Source organism: Ammospiza caudacuta, chromosome 16 (assembly GCF_027887145.1).
Source record: "Ammospiza caudacuta isolate bAmmCau1 chromosome 16, bAmmCau1.pri, whole genome shotgun sequence".
NCBI classification, from domain to species: Eukaryota; Metazoa; Chordata; class Aves; order Passeriformes; family Passerellidae; genus Ammospiza; species Ammospiza caudacuta.
In genome coordinates, this window is record NC_080608.1 from 15218231 (window position 1) to 15234609 (window position 16379).

At 61.9% G+C, this 16379-nt stretch overlaps 2 protein-coding genes across 3 annotated transcripts; one reads left to right on the plus strand and one right to left on the minus strand.

Annotated features, from left to right (window-relative positions):
- Positions 1-3306: 3306 nt before the first annotated feature.
- Positions 3307-7840, minus strand: SNCB (synuclein beta). 2 transcript variants are annotated; one of them, XM_058815373.1, is made up of 6 exons: positions 7703-7840; positions 6971-7098; positions 5501-5539; positions 5037-5155; positions 4206-4295; positions 3307-4060 (listed from the first exon to the last, which is right to left on the minus strand). In XM_058815373.1, the coding sequence occupies exons 1-6, from the start codon at positions 7738-7740 to the stop codon at positions 4028-4030; spliced, it is 447 nt and encodes a 148-aa protein (XP_058671356.1). In that variant the 5' UTR covers positions 7741-7840; the 3' UTR covers positions 3307-4027. The 2 variants fall into 2 exon arrangements, with proteins under 2 accessions (XP_058671356.1, XP_058671357.1); XM_058815374.1 differs by lacking the exon at positions 7703-7840 and adding an exon at positions 7303-7382.
- Positions 7841-8141: 301 nt separating this feature from the next.
- Positions 8142-9834, plus strand: EIF4E1B (eukaryotic translation initiation factor 4E family member 1B). Its single transcript, XM_058815333.1, has 7 exons — positions 8142-8325; positions 8479-8564; positions 8672-8767; positions 8882-8945; positions 9125-9238; positions 9340-9479; positions 9596-9834. Exons 1-7 carry the CDS (start codon positions 8308-8310, stop codon positions 9708-9710), a joined length of 633 nt encoding a protein of 210 aa, XP_058671316.1. The 5' UTR covers positions 8142-8307; the 3' UTR covers positions 9711-9834.
- Positions 9835-16379: the final 6545 nt, after the last annotated feature.

Here is a 16379-nt window from a genome sequence, read left to right on the forward strand (position 1 = left end):
TGTGAGAGAGAGTTCAGTGAGTGCTGATCACAAGGGAGAGACCTCTACACTCCCTCTTGGTAAGGGCCAAGGCAAAGACCCTGTGAAAGCCAAAGCCATTCACACCTGAGGAAATCTGGGGTGGCCCTGGGACATGGGTAGCACCACATTTTGGTCAGGGGTCTCCTTGGTGTCTCAGAGACCGTAACCAGCCTGTGGAAATCACCCAGTTCTAGATATGCTTCAGTTGGAGCTCAGCAAATGAGTTGCAGGACAAGACGTGGCTGATTTTTCTACCTCCACAGGGCCTGGGATTGGTGTGCTGGCCCCTGATGTCAGTACTTGGGGAGTGGGAGATGGATAGCCAACAGCTACACCCGCTCAGTGGGGCACCGGGTAAACTCTGATAGCGCCAGTTTGGAGCCTGGGAGCTCGGTGGACCCTGAGAGCACCAGCACTGCATTTTTTCCTCTCCTCCCAGGGAGGACCTGCCCTCCCTTCCCTGCAGACCAGGTCGAGCTCACAACTGCGGTGAGGTGCTTCCCCCTGCTGTAACTCCAGGAGCTCCTGCTCCTGGCCAGGCGCTGCTGCCCCGATCCAGCGCCCGCAGCTGCCCATTCCCAAGGCCATTGACAGGGAGGAATAAACTGGAAAACACACAGCTGGAGTGCTGCTGGCACTCTGTGCATCCCTCCAAGCCCTCTCTCCTCACAGCAGCTCCCTTCCCCGTGAAAGAGGCTTTGAACCAAGGCTGCACCCTGAGCTCCTGCCCGCAGGAACGGCCCTGTCTGTGCTGATCCTTTTTCTCTCCAAACATCCTTCTGCTTCGCTGGTACAGCTGATACAGCAGAGAATGAGACAGCTGGAAACCCTGACTACTCTGCGCATAGTTCTGCTGAGTTTTGGGACTCGTTTTGCAGTGTCAGTTTTGCTTTTAGGAGCTGTACCAAGCTGGTAAGGGCTTCGGGGCAAACAGTGGAAAATCCTCTGTCCCAGTCAGGAAAGTTGATGTCCCTCATGGCCCTGCTCTGTGCTGGTGCTGCGGCAGCCAATGGCACAGGAGTGTGAGGTGCAGGATTGCTCAGATTGTGTCTGGATGCTGCGTGGTGCCCACCAAGGGACTGTTTCTCACTGGATCTGTTTTCTATCAGGATTGGCTCCTAGGAGCTGAACAGTATGCTGTGCTTGGAACACCACGTCCAGGAGCTCTGTGGTGATAAAGACAGGATGAACTGGAAGGTGAGCCGACTCTGCTTTTCACTATCCTCCCACCAGCCAAGGAGATCTCTGTCCTGCCAGGTCCTAGTCTCCATCCAGCCAAAATATTCACCAAGAACAGCTATGCTGAGGTTTCTATTTGTGCTTTTCAGCAAAAGCTCCTGAGAAGGAGTTGTTACCAGCACAGAGGGTCAAGTTAAATGTTTGTCCCCACAGCTTCCCTCTCCCCACACCCCAAATCTCTGCTCCATGTCACTGGAGGTTTTGGCAAAGTGGGCTGAACACCTGCACACTTGCAGGGAGCAAGGACATTGGAATGACCTTGCCTGGCTCTTCTCCATTCTCAGTCTCCATTGTTTTATTAGATCTTCCCCCAGGGCAGAGGAGAGGATGCTTTTGAAGGTAGTGGGGCATCAGCCTGTTGGCACTGAAAATCATGGGCAGCATAAAAAAGTGAGCAAGTTATATTTGGACAAACACCAGCTTCCTCCCACCACTGTGTGTAGGATTGTCCTGCACCATGGAACAGTCAGCTGAGGTACCTGAGGGCTCTTTGCCTCACCCATCCTTGTTCTTGGGCTCTTTGCCTTGCTACAGAGACCCTTGGCTGTATTTGAGGGGTTCCCACCCATGGCACCTCATCACAGCTCCTGGCAGGTCAGCACAAGGTTCATCTTCCCACAGTGACTCCATCCATCTAGGATAAAGCCTCATGCTCAGCAGCTCCTTGTTGCTGCTGGGTCCCTGTCCCTGTCTGTGCTCCCACAAAGCTGTGCACCCCATTTCCAGGGTTGTGCCAGGCTTGTGCCTGGTGCTCACACCTGGCACTGCCCACATGGGGACCTCTGCCCCCCTTTCGCTGCCAAACCCTCCTCACACACACCAGCCTCACAGCTCTGCCCTCTCTAGAAAATTCCAGCCACGACTCAAGTCCAGCCTGGGTGTGGGCAGGGAACCTGGAGCAGGTGTTCACTGTGAGCAGTGAGGGCAGCTGCACCCACAGACACAGCACCAGGGGAGCTGCCCCCTGAGGGTCACAGCCCTGCTGTGCAGGGGGTGTGCGCAGAGGGGACACCCTGCTTCCTATAAAGCATGGTTTGAGCAAGTTCCCTCCCTGCTCTCTGGCTTCCAGCTCTCACAGCTCTCCTGTCTCCCCCCACTCTGCCCCTGCCCCAGCCCCAGCCATGCTGCTCCTGGTTTGGGTCTGCTTGCCCATGGATAGCAGAATTGGCAAGGGAAGGAAAAAACGCTCTAGGGAACAGCCAGGCAGCCCCCAAAGAGCTTTTTCAGTCCTTCCAATAACACAGAGTGAGTGCTGTGAGCACTGCTGCAACCAGAGCCAGGCTGGGATTTGCTGGCATCAGCAAACCTGTTGTGAGGCCATGCTGACGGCTGCAGCTTCACTCCTCGCTGGCAAAGCTGGAGCCAGCACAGGTGGGGGATCTAATCTGATATTCATGGCAGGGACACTCAGCCCAGCCTCTCACCCCAGCTTGTGATGCGGTCAAGGGACTAAAGGCTAGCTGAGAGCCTAGGCTGGGCTGGTGGTCCTGCCCTGGGAGAGCTGAAGACTCAAGAAAGGCGCTGTGGGGTGAGCACAGAACCCTGGACCCACAGAACCCAGGGACCCCACAACCATGACAAACATCCCACAGAATGTGCGACACCCACCTGCCCTTCCGGTGGTCACACTGCATCTGAACAAGCTGCGGGTGACAGCCATGTCCCCTGCCTCCTGAGGGGAGTAAGGGCATGTAAAGAGAGGGGAACCAGTGCTGGAGCTCAGGGCTGTGTCTCTACCCTCATCCTGGCTTGTTGTTCTCAGCCCCACAGGGCCCCCTGCAGATGCAAAGTCCTGCAGACAGGCAGGTGCTATGGGGACACTGCCTGCACCCCAAGTCTCAGCCAGAGTCTGGCTGGAGTCAGGGCACAGTGACCTGCTGTGCTGCAGCAGGCAGCAGACAGAAAGGCATCTTGTCCTCATGAGCAACCAGCCCTGCCCGCTCCCCCAGCACCAGCCCCAAAACTTCCCCTGCCACCAAAGCATGGGGCCAACCCCTCCCCAGGGACCCCACAAGCAGGACCAGGGGGCTACAGACAAGAGTTGGCTTTATTCACGGACACGGGGGCAGCTGTGTCACTGGCAGCTGCCCTCGTATTGCACATCCAGCGACGGGGGAATATCCATGCCACGTCACAACACAGCGTCGGCACTATGGGACCTCGGGGGAGGCGCGGGCACCGCCACCACCCAGCAGGCTGGGGAGCAGGCTGGGGCGCCAAGGGTTCACAAAGGCAAAAGACCCGTCCACCCATAGATAGAGAGAGATATATATATAAAAAAAAATAGTTCCACGATGACCAGAGCAGAACCACAGGGACACGCGTGCAAGCGAAATGTACAGCAGCCCGCGAGCAGGTAAACATGCTTTGTACACACACAGACACACCGGGACATGGCCAGGGTTTATGGTGCTGGGAGGGAGACAGAGCCATAAACCCGGGCCTCACACTCACACTCACTCACACTTACACTCACACACACTCACACTCACACACACCGGCCCCTGTGGGCAGTGCCCACGGCTCGGCCACACGCCAGGGCTTGGGGGCTTGGACACAGCGGGTGTTTCTCACTGCTAGACATGGTACGGAGACACGGACACGGTCCCTTGGAACGGAACTGGAGGAAGAACTCGTGAGCGAACGGGGCAGGGATGCCCCTGCTCCTCCCCGGCGCACGGGCACCGGCCGGGGCCGGCTGGAGAGGAGCAGGGGGCTACCGGCGGTTCGTTGTGCTGCTGGTGGAAGAGGCAAGGATGGGGGTCCATTATGCCTCTGGCTCGTATTCCTGGTATTCCTCCTGTGGGATGGGGAAGGAAAGAGCCAGTGTGAGAGTTCAGGTGGGGCACAGAGCCCCTGTCTTCTCCAGCCCAACAGCAGCTTTGCTCTGGACAGTGCACTGACCACTGTCCCACTGTGTCCACCGTGCCACCCTGTCCCCTCACCTGTGGGGGTTCCTCGTAGTTCTCCCCCTCTGGCTCCAGCAGCGGCTCAACCAGTGGCTCCTCCACAGCCTCCTGGGCCACCTCCTCTGCCTGAGAGTGAACCAGGAGGTCAGTGCCCCACATACAGACACAACACCCACCCTGCCTACCCCTGCCAGACCAGCAATGCACCCAGGATACAAGGTGCTCCATGGGGAGCCAATGGGATCCTGGCACACAGCACCCAGCTGGGAGGTGACATCCATGAGTCTGTGGGATCAGGGGCTGTGTGTGTATGTCCCTATACACACTATTCCCAGCCCCAGCCTCGGGCAGGCAATGAGTGCTGGCACCACGTGGGCCTCGGCAGGCTGCAGGAGCTGGCAGGGAGCTGCAGGAGCATCCTGCATCCCTGGCAGGGGAGGGCGGCGCTGGGTAACCCCTCCCCGGGGCTGGCAGCCGGGAAAGGGGGGCAGCCAATCCCCCCGTGCAGCGGCGGTGGCGGCGGCGGTGGCCTCATTTCTTCAGCTGATGCTATTTTGGGCTAAGCTGGAAGCCAAGGGCTCATGGGGCGGCGAGCTGGAACCCGCTGCCCCTCCCGCAGCTGTCAGGTCACCTCGCAGCACTGGAGCGCCGCAGGCCCGGGCCAGGCCCGGCCGCCATGGCAGGCCCTGAGCGCGCACACGTCCGCACAGGCCGCGCACGAGGCCGTGCCCGCCCGGGGCACGAGGAGACCACCTGGGCACCCTCATGCTCTCTGCTTTGGGGCTGGGCAACAGCCAAAGGGCTCCTCGCCAAAGCCGGGCACGTGCCAGCCTCCCCACAGGCATGGCAGTGCCAAGGGACTCTCACCTTCAGGTCTGCAGGGAACTCCTCCTTCTTCACCAGCCCGGTGGCCGCCGCGATGTTGCCAGCACCGGTGAAGGCGGCCTCGCCCAGCTGGGACGCCTGCTCCTTCGCTTTCTCAGCCACTGCAAGAGCCAGGGGTGCCCATCAGTGCCCCCCGTGCCACAAAGGGTGCCCAGCAATGGCTTCATGCCCTGTGCCACCCACAGGGGAGCTGGCGGGGAGATGCTGGGCAGGATCAGGCTCTCCTCACTTCCTTGCCCTGGTGGGGAGGGGAGGGGGCCGTGACACTGCTCTGCAGCTGGGCAAGGAGTGTGAGCAGCCGCTGCAAATCCTTGGTTGCCAGCCCTGTTATATAAGAGGCTTTAGCAGAGTGACATCAGCCCCTCAATTAGCCTCTGATCTCGTTAGTGTGGCCATGCTCTCAGGGCCGGAGGGGTACCGCGGGAGGAACACAGAGGGGCTCGTACCTGAGGTTACGCCTTGCACCACACCTTGGGTTTTACTCCCTGAGGGTAGAAAGAGACAGAGATGGGGTTAGAGGGACTGACAGCTGGGCTCCAACATGTGCCATGCCCAGACCCTGGCAGGGCTCTGATCCACGACAGCAGCCTGTCCACACCCCATGCCAGGGCACCTGGGGGGCTGAGCACTTGCCTGGCTCCCCTCAAGGCTCCTGTTGTCCCTGCAGGAGCCAGAACTGGGGCAGCACGGAGCTGCCACCACGTGCCAGGCAGGGCAGAGACCCCAGGGCCCAGCACTGTGTCAGGGCACAGCCAGGCAGGGTGAATGCCAGCAGTGCTGCTGAGAGAAACCTTCCACAGGATCCAAACCTACAGCTGGTGCCAACAGAGCATGAAAAGCCCCACAGCTGGAGTGCCTGGAGTTGGGTGCTGCTGCTGGCTGTGCCAACCCTGCCAGGCTCCCTCGAGCAGAGCAACACCACCCAGGATACCCCACGGAATGGGAGTGGGGTGTCTAGGATGGAAGGAAAGGAAGGGCTGGGCAGCCCCTGTAGGATGGGGCCTCAGGCTGTTCCTTGAGCTGCTGTACCAGCAAATACACCCTAGTGAGGATGGGGACTCAGGGCATGCACCCACCACTGCCCAGGGGAACAGTTTTGGGTCCTCAGCTCTCCCACAAGAGCTTGTGCCCTCTGGAGCAGAGCAGAGCCTCAGCCCTGCACCCTCCTCCCTCCCACTGCAAGCAGAGCTGGCCTCAGCTCCCTCCCTGGGCATTCCAGCACCACAGACTGCCCAGGAACTGCTCCTCCTGCCAGCCATGTCTTCGAGGACTTGACCCCGAACAGATCCCGCCCCCGAGGGGCAGCACGGAGGGACCCCTCAGTCACCAGCCGGGGGCAGGGGAGATGCCGGTGTGGGATCAGCGCCAGGGCACTGCCTCTCCAAGGGGGACAAACGCGGTCCCCACCCCCCTGCCCCAAGACAGGCACATCCCAACACAGGGGTCACCCCCTCCATCATGGTTCCTCTGCTTTCCTGCCCCAAATCATCCCGGGCACAGAGCTGAGAGACCCTCAGGCTGGGAGCTGCAAGGGGTCCGGTCCCCGAAGGTTCCATCCCCTCAGCCTGGGGACCAGCCCCCGACTCTGCTCCTGCCTGCGGAGCCCACTCTCCTGCCCTGCAGATTCCCGGTGGGCAGCGAGGCACTGCGGGCACCGACCCTGTGCCCCGGGGCACTCTGCCGCAGGGTGGTGGTGGTGGCGGGGAAGGAGCAGGGGACAGGGGGAGCGGGGCCGGGGACAGGTGGGAACGCCAGGGGGACGGCAGGGGGATGGGCTGGAGGACGCAAGGGCAAACGCAGGAGCAGGCAAGGGCAAGCAGAGAGAGCCGGCAGGGCAGGCAGGGACGGGCAGAGATTAGCCGGGGATGGAGAGGCAGGGGGCAGGCAGGGGGCTGGCAGGGCAAGCCGGTCCTTACCGACATAGAGGACCCCTTCCTTGGTCTTCTCCGCGGCCTCGGCCACCCCCTGCTTGGTCTTCTCAGCTGCGGCAACCACCCCCTCCTTGGCCTTGGACAAGCCCTTCATAAACACCTCCATGGCGGCTCTGCGGGGAGAGGCCGCAAGGCTTCACCCCGCCCCGGCCCCGTGCCCGCCCGCGCCGCGCATCCCTTCCCCGCGCATCCCTTCCCCGCGCATCCCGTCCCCGCGCACCCCGTCCCCGCGCACCCCGTCCCCGCGCACCCCTTCCCCGCGCATCCCGTTCCCGCGCATCCCGGTCCCGCGGCCCCGGCCCCGCAGCCCGCCCGACCTGGCTCGCTGTCGGCGGGGACGGGCGGGCCGGGCCGGGCCGGGCCGGGCTGCGGCGGGGCGGGCTCAGTGCGGCTGTGCCGGGGCCGCGCTGCGCCGCGCTGCGCCGTGATGCGCGGGGGGGACCGCGCCGCGCCGGGCTGCACCGGGCTGAGCCGGGCTGAGCCGTGCTCGGCCGTGCCGAGCCGTGCCCCGCCGCCCCGCGCCGCCCCGCGCCGCCCCGCGCCGCCCCGCACGGCAGCGGTGCCCCCGGCCCTTCGCCGGCCCGGCCCCACAGGCTCCCTCCCCGCGCTGCGCGTCCCCCCGGGGCTGTCGTTCTTCCCATCCCCATCGTTCATCGCGATCCCACCCCATGCTGTCCCCACGCTATTCTGTCCTGACCCCCATCGCGTCCTGCCTACCTTCTCCCGGTCACATCTCCTCGGATTCCTTGTCCCATCTCGTCCCGATCCCACTGCTTTCCACCTACAGGCTGCCCTTATCCCATTACATCCTTACTGCCATCCAGCTCCCTCCACATTCCACCCTGTCTCTATGCCATTCCCATCCCCTCCTCGTCATGTCCTCTCCCCACCTCATCCCACCCCATTCCCATCCCACCACATCCAGTTCTGAACCCATCCCCTCCCCATCGCATCCTGTCCTGACTCCATCCTCCCCATCCCATCCCATCCTGTCCCTCCCTTCCAACCCGCTGCTATCCCACCCTCCCTGGGTACCATCCTGCCCTCCCCGTACCACACCATGCTCCCCACACATGGTGCCCAACTTACACAACTCTACTCCCTCATCCCGCTCTGAGCCCCTGTCCTCATCCCCCAGCTCCCTGCCCTAGAGAGGGATCCCCATCTCTCTGCTCCCCAGGAGGGGCAGGACTGGCTCCGTCTCCCCAGGACACCACCCACCCTTCCTCCCCACCAGGTGCAGCTGGGATAGCTCCTCATCCCCACCTGCCTGTGGGTACTTAAGGGCCGGAGGCAGCCTAGGAGAGCCTCTGCTGGTCAGGATGGCTACAGGGGAGCAGGTGGGTGCTCGCCCTGTGGGCTGGGGAGGCTGCAGAACACAGAGAGCCCCACCGGCCCTCGGGGTGCCCAGTCCGGGAGGCGGCTGGGGGGCTGCAGGCTCCCTGTTGGGGTGCTCATGGGGCTCCTCGGGGCTGTCCCGCCTTCCTCTGCAGAGGCACCAGGAGCGCCGCCGCCAGAGGGCTCGGCAGCAAGAGCTGCTCCCGGCAGAGATCCAGGGCAAGCACCCCCTGCAGAACAGGTATGGGAGGCCTGGCCATGGGCAGCCTCTCCCAGCACTGGGAGGGGTGTAGGGGCCGGAGAGGGACTCTGGCATGGCTGAACACCCCATTTCCCCTGTGTCCCCAGATGGGCACTCTGGTTTTTCAAGAATGACAAGAGCAAGATGTGGCAGGCAAACCTGCGCCTGGTCACCAAATTCAGCACTGTGGAGGATTTCTGGGCGTGAGTGTGCATTGGGTGGGCACACCCACCGTGTCCCTTCTGGAGCTGTTCTGGTGGGGGGGTCTGAGCCTGAGGCACCCATTCTCACCTGCTCTGTGTCTCCATCTAACCCAGGCTGTACACTCACATCCAGCTCGCCAGTAAGCTCGCAGCTGGCTGTGACTACTCCCTCTTCAAGGTATGACACCCATGCTCAGAATCCCCCAGCACCCAGCATTATGGGGGTGCACTGGCTGCTGGTAAGGGTGTCAGCATGCCCTGCCATAAGATGGGAGGGGAAGCCTGGCTGGATGCAGCTCCCCAGGCCAGCTCTGGCCAGTACTTGGTGCTCCTGACTGTCCCTTTGCCCGCCCCCAGGATGGCATTGAGCCCATGTGGGAGGACAGCCAGAACAAGCGCGGTGGGCGCTGGCTCATCACACTGGCCAAGCAGCAGCGGCACACGGAGCTGGACCGCTTCTGGCTGGACACAGTGAGTGCTGCCCATCCCAGGGTCCTGCTGGGGCTGCTCCCCCTGCCCCAGGGCTGAGCCCCAGTGGGGACTGTGCCAGGCTCCCCTTCTCCTCCCAACAGCTGCTGTGCCTCATTGGGGAGATGTTTGATGAGTACAGCGACCAGGTGTGCGGGGCCGTCATCAACATCCGCACCAAGGGGGACAAGATTGCCATCTGGACCCGGGAAGCAGAGAACCAGGAAGGGGTCACCCACATTGGGTAATGCAGCTCTGGGGGAGGCTGCACGGGGCAATAAGGGCTCCCCCTGCTTGGGGGAACAGGCACAATGGGAGTAGAGGTGCTGCCCTGTTCATGCATGCCCTTCTCTCCTCCAGGCGTGTCTACAAGGAGCACCTGGGCCTGTCACAGAAGGTGGCCATTGGGTACCAGGCTCATGCAGATACAGCCACCAAGAGCGGCTCCCTTGCCAAGACCAAGTTTGTGGTGTGATTGTGGGGAGCTGCCTATGAAGTCCCCATGTTCTGTCTCACAATAAATTTCTGCATCTGAGCATGGTCTTTGTCTCCAGGGCTCCTGGCAACCTCGGATGGCCCATGTTTGTTGGGGACATTTCCTGGGAGGAAGAGGATGATGTGCCAAATCCTGGCACATTCTGGGTGACCGGGGCCGGGAGCACAGAGCTGGCATTGTGGTGGGCTTGGGACACTGCACATGTCCCCTCACCTACCCTAGAGCCTGGGACCAGTGCCCCTCTCCCTGAGGCTATGGGGGTGTTTGCTGTGTTTTGGGGGGCCTTGGATAGCTGCCAGAAGGTCCTGTCCTCCCCTGGCCAAAGCATGGGCACAGCTCACTGCCCTGAAAACCTGGGCATGGGAGGGACCAGTGAGGCCCAGCTCATCTGGGTCAGCTCAGCCTGGGGAGCTGGTCCACTTTTCTCCTAAGTCCCTGCACATGTGTGGGACATGGGTCTGCCTTCTCAGGAAGATCTGAGGGCTGGCAGTGTCCCTGCAGGGTGGGTGTTGGGCTGCAGCACAGCATGGTCCCCAGGCTGCATCCCCTCCCACAGACACTCACAGCACAGGTGCTATGAAGCTCATTTCCTTCCCAGGATTTTGTTGGTGCCAGACCTGCAGGTTTACAACCTCAGTCATTTGAGCCCTGGGACTTTTCTGACTCCTCCTTTCCATGGCCCATGTCTTCTGCTGCCCTTTCTGGTGCTCCTGGCCTCCCATACTCTCTTCCAGCCCCACCCCACACTCTGTCCTTTAATCTTTTGTGTGTTTGATTGTTGTATCTGTGCTGCCCTGCCTAGTCAGATTCCAGAGGGGGAGCTGTCTGCTCACCCCCTGACAGTGCAGCTGCAGTTCTGCTCTCATCCAGGATATCTTCCATTCTCTCCAGCAGCACCCAGGTTCCATCTCAGCCCAGGGCTGCACCTGCTCCAGGGCCACATGTCCTTAACAGTGCCACCTCATCAGCCCAGAGCCAGGGCGGCTTGTCCCTGCTGTGATGGCTCAGTGCCTGCAGACAGGCTCTGCAGAGAGCTGTCCTGCAGAGGGATGAGGTATTGACCACTCTCTGCTCTTTGAGTGTTTGTGACCTGTCTGCTCACAGCTTGACAGGCAGCTGCTGTGGCCGCGTCACCCCAGGTCTGGCCTGCCTGCAGTGCAGCCTGCAGTGGGGTTGGGCTTGCTGAGCCCTGCAGCTGCCATGGCTGCAGAGAGCTGTCCCTGGGACTCAGCTGCCTTTCTCCAGGAACATCAGCCTTGCAGCTCCCCCAGGGCAGTGCGGGGCCCTCCACACCCAACATTGCTCCTGTTCCAGGCAGAGGATGATGCTAGAGACTGAAGACAGGGGCTCATCCCTGGCAGACAGCGTGTCAGGCCATGTCCCTGTGTCCTTGCATCGTGTGATGGCTTTGGGTCATTTCTCTGCTTTGGGTCATTTGTGCAAGGGCAACAGCACAGCACTGCCCTCCCCAGCAGGGGCACGGGGCTGGGGAGGTCTGCAGGCAGCAGGACTGGGATGAGGAAATGGAGTATGGGGGAGATAGCACCCCACACTGGGGGTGCTGCTGGTGGCAGGGCTGGGATGAGGGGATGCAGTACGGGGGGTAGCACCCCACACTGGGGATGCTGCTGGTGGCAGGACTGGGATGAGGGGGTGCAGTATGGGGGGCCAGCAGGACTGGGATGAGGGAATGGAGTATGGGGGCAGCAGGATGGGGATGCAGTATGGGGGGTAGCACCCCAAACTGGGGATGCTGCTGGTGGCAGGACTGGGATGAGGGGATGCATTACGGGGGTAGCACTCCACACTGGGGGTGCTGCCAGCAGGGCTCAGGGGTGGCTTTGCCCGCCGGTCCCGCACGGGCACGGTGCTGCCTGTACCGCCGGAGCCTCGCCACGCGATGGTGCCGCTCGCCCGGCCTTGGCGGCTCCGGCGCGGCAGGGATGGCAGCCTGCCCTGCCTGCGGTGCGGTCTGGCTGTCTGTCTGTCCGTCCTGCCCTGCCTGCGGTGCGGTCTGGCTGTCCGTCCTACCCTGCCTGCGGTGCGGTCTGTCTGTCCTGCCCTGCCTGCGGTGCGGTCCCTGTCTGCCCTGCCCTGCCCTCCCTGTTTGGGTCCCTGCCTGCAGTGGGGTCAGCGCTACCCCAGCCGCCCCCACTCCAATCCCCCCCAGAATGAGAGACAGGCAGGGCCACGCGTGGGGCTGGCAAAGCTGAAACTGGAGGAGGGATTGCAGAGACCCCCTGAAATGCACCATTAATGCCCCTCCCCAGCAGTGACAGCATGCAGTGTGTGAGAGGCAGGGGTTGTCTGTCCCTTTGTCCCTTCAACCTACTGCACTGTGTCACATGGCCCTGTCACTGCCCCTCTAGAGCACCCTGCAGCCAGGCTGTCCTTGTCCCATAGCCCAGCAAGGGCGTTGTGCCCATGGGGTGCCCTTGCCCCATCACGTCACAAGGCCAAGGTCAGCTGGGGCGGGGGGGGTGCAGAGGCTGCTGCAGTGCCGTGGTTCATCACCATTCTCATGTAGCCACAGTGGGATTTCTTTTGATTGGAAAAATAATAGGAGCCATTTATCTCCATGGCTTTATGGGTTCCCATCAGCCCTGCAGCCCAGCCAGGCTGGGGGGCTGGCAGTGCCCACCCAGAGCCTGCCCTTTGGGGACACAGTGACCTTCATCCTCAACTTTTGCATCCCACAGTCCCTGTCTGAGGACCAGAGGGTGCTGGGGGGCACAAAGTCACCCCCTGGGTGGGGACAGCAGTTGCCAGGAGTCACACAGGGAGTACAGCAGTGCCAGGGCTGCCCCTGGCCTATCTCATGCTGGGCAGCTGTCCCAGCTGGCAGCCGAGCTGGCAGCCCTGTCAATAATAATAATTAAAAATTAATACTAATCAAAAGGGAGAGGCAGATGGCAGCAGACATGCGGCAGGGCTGGAGGTGGGGGTGGGAGGCAGGACAGACAGAGGGGCTGCAAGGACAGGGCTGGGGGGGGGCAGGAGTGCTGTGGGGTCTGGTGGGGATGGGAGGAGCAGGTCAAGGAACCCACATTGGCACAAGAGGGGTGGGGGATATGGGGCTGGGGCTGCTGTGGGGCACAGCAGGAATGGGATGGACTGTGCTGCTGCAGGGATGGGGTCCTGTGTCCCCATTTCCGTGCAGGACTTGTGGGTCAGTGGTGCTGGGTGCCCACGCTGGGTCACCTTGCCAGCAGCTGGCATGCAGCCATGGCCAGGCACTGCCAGCCCAGCTTCTCCCTGAGCCCCCAGCTCTGGCAGCAAGGACAGATCATGCCCCTAGCACACCTCTGGTGCAGGCACCCATTCCTGCAACCAGTGAGTGCTGCAGGGTTAAAATCCCCCAGAAAACTGGGGAAGGAGCTGCTGGCTCCGTGCAGGGCGCGTGGGCCGGGGAGGAACAGGCAGCGCTGGCTCACCGTGGGAGTGGGCAGGCAGCGTGGCTGCCAGCACTGAGGCTGTGCCACGCTGTTCCCGCAGTGCCTGAGCCCACCTGCCTACCCTGTCACCCAGGCAGGGCCCAGGGGACTCTGCACCTTGCAGGAGAGCTGTGGGTACACAGAGGACCTCTGTCCCTGGCTGCCACCCACATCCGCCTGCATTCCTGGAATGGAGCTCCCCGTGCCCTCCCTGCCAAGCCCTGGAAGGGCACAGGCTGTGCCCACCCTCCATTCGGAATCACCGTGGCGTGCAAGGAGGGGTACCCAGGGTGAGGGGTACCTACAGCACACCGTTCCCATGACAACCTCCCGGCAGAGACAGCAGCGGTGCGGGAGATGCGGGAGGTGAGGGGCCCGTGGGCCTGGGCAGGGCTGGCAGGACACAGAGGGGCACAGCACAGGGGCTGCACCTCTGGTTCTTGCTCCCCCACTCGGGCTCTGCTGCTCCATCCTGTTTCTTGCAGCCTGGGACAGGCACTGCTGCTGCAGGGCTGCTGCTGCCCTCCAGCTGCAGCTGCGCGGTGGGGAAGGGGTTAAATGCCTGCAGGGCCGTCCCCAGTGCCAGCAGCAGAAGAGGCAAAGACGGGGACAGAATCTCCTGCCCTGCGCCTCAGGGAGTCTGTACCTGAGAAGGGTCCTTTGCTGTCACTTCTCATCTGGGCGGATAGCGGGCTCCGAACACGGCTGAGCACTCTCGTTCCCCGCAGGGACGGGCTGGCGCTGCTCGCCCGGCAGCGGCGGGCGGGGGGAGCGGGCGGGTGGGATGGGGACAGGCATGGGCACAGGGACGGGAGCTGTGGCCACAAACCTGCAGGCATGACTGCGGCACGGGGCTGTGCAGACAGTGCCACCAACCCTTTGGGGTGCGTTATCACGGCCTGGGTGCCCCCCAGATGGCTGCACGTGCCCACAGAGCCTTCATCTCCACGAGTCACCGTGTCCGTGCTGTCCCTGAGAGTCTGGTACTGCCCCCGCCCTCAACCCCTCCCTCAGCGCCCACAGTGGATGCCTCAGCTCCGAGGGACCACCCTGACCTCCCTCAGCACAGACACATCCAAACATCAGCACCACCACGGGGAGCGGCCGCTCTCCCGGTTCACAGGGGAGCAGGTGGCAGCCCCGAGGCTGCGGGGACACAGGGCAGTGCCTGTCCCTTCCCTCCTGGCCCTGTGCACCCCGGTGTGCCCTCACAGGGCGCTGCCGATGCTGCACCCGCAGCCATCCCTTTCCCGGGGCCGGGGCTGCCAGGCTCCTTGCGTGCCCCAGCTCCTCAGCTCTGGCGGGGAAGGCTGGAGTTTCCCGGGCGGTCGATGTGCCCATCGATCCCCACAGCTCTGCCGGCTGCTCTCCCACCGCCCTGATAATTAATTGGCTGCTGCTGCTGCTGTGGGAGTGCTGGGCACGGGGTGCTAGGGCTGCCTGCATCGTGCCCTGCCTGCCCCCTGCCTCACCCTGCCTGTAAAGCACAGGGGCTTTGCCCCACTCATGTCAAGAAGCCAGCACCCACTTCAGACCCACCTGTACCACAAAGTGGGGGCTCTGTGTTAGGCTGGGAATGGGACTGATGGGCCCAGGGCAGGGTGAGTGCTACAAAGGATGCTTGGGGACAGCAAATGGCCACTTGCAGCCCGCTAGCTGCCCATGCCCAGAGCAACCTCGCACTGTTCACAGCTGTGCCCACCCTGCCTGCCCCCAGCCTGCTGTGGGGACAGGGATGGGGACTGCCTTTGTGCCAGTCTGTAATGAGATTTCTGCTTGGCTGCCTGGATAGAAAATCCCAGCCAGAGGATGTGAAAAGCCTCTCCAAGCCCCAGCAGCCTCCTGCCCCTGCTCAGAGCATACAGAGGTGCCCCTGCCCCAGCACCCACAGTGCTCCCAGGGGGGCATCAGCACCAGCTCCATCCTGAGCACCCACTGCAGTGCTTGGAGTGGGTCATCCTGGGTGCCAGGATCTGCATCCCACTGCTGGCAGATGTCAATTCTCTGTGGTGAAGTCCTGGCACCCTGGTACCGTGTCTGCAGAGCTTGTGTTTGCAGAGTGGCACCATGCTGTGCTTCTGGCCACTTCATTTTCCCCCACAGCAGCAGCAAATCCATCTCCTCAAAAAGCTGGGAGTGACTCTTTGGGTGCTCAGGGCTACAAGGAACAGGCTGTGCCCAATGGGCTTTGTGCACATCCTAAAGGAGCCCTTCCCACCCCCAGCACTGTGCGTCGTTAATCTACTCTTGCAAATGGCTAATTTTGAAAATCCTCTTATCAGAATTAGGTCCTCAACATCCATATTTATTTACTTTTCATTTTCATAATCTTTCTGCTCCTTGTGTGGCTGGGGTTGTTCTTACTGGCTCCATTTCTGAGCATCCCCGTGCAGGATGACACCTGGGATGTCCCACACCATGCCACGTTATCCCAAGCCAAGCTGTCCCATGCCAGGCTGTGCTGTGCCATGCTGTCACCTGTCTGTAACACAGCACACGTGTTCCTCACACCTTTGGCTCTGCCAGTGGTACCATCAGCACCAGTGCCCACCCTGCTGGAGCACCCTCTTGTCCCATGCCCTACAGAGCCCTGCCTGGTGCCAGGGCTGCCACATGCTGCCCTGGGGCCCTGCATTATGCATTGTTTACCCGTCAGCACCTTCCCTGTTTGTAACTCAATTAAGCAGGCGCGGTTTTGCTAATACAATGGTGTTTAATATTCGCCTTCCTTAAATACCACAAATGGAGAGGGAGGCAGCGCACGGGCGATCCATTATACATGAGCTCAAATATCTACTTAAATATTTGATGGGAGTTTAGAAAATCTCAGGGCTGGCCTTGCCCGTGGCTGCCAGGGCTAGGCAGGAGGTCGGGCAGGGCACAGGGCCCTTGCCAGGCTCCGGGGGGTGGGAGCTGCCTCACCCCAGCTGGCCCAGGCTAAAGGGGCACCTGGGGCGTGTGGTGAGAGGTGAGCAGTGCCAGGGAGCTGGCATCCCCAGGGAGCTGGCAGCTGCAGCCCACAGAGGCTGGGTGTACCACTGCTCACCAGGTGATGCCCTCCCCCCGCCTCCACCTTAATCCAGTCATTTTCAGAAGAAAGCCCTGACACAATGGCTGCAGCACGTGGCTGAGCCATGACCGCGGAACACTGGAGAGGAGAATTAATTTTTAATTCCACCTAATTACTCTGAGTAATAATCCATTTACAGCACCC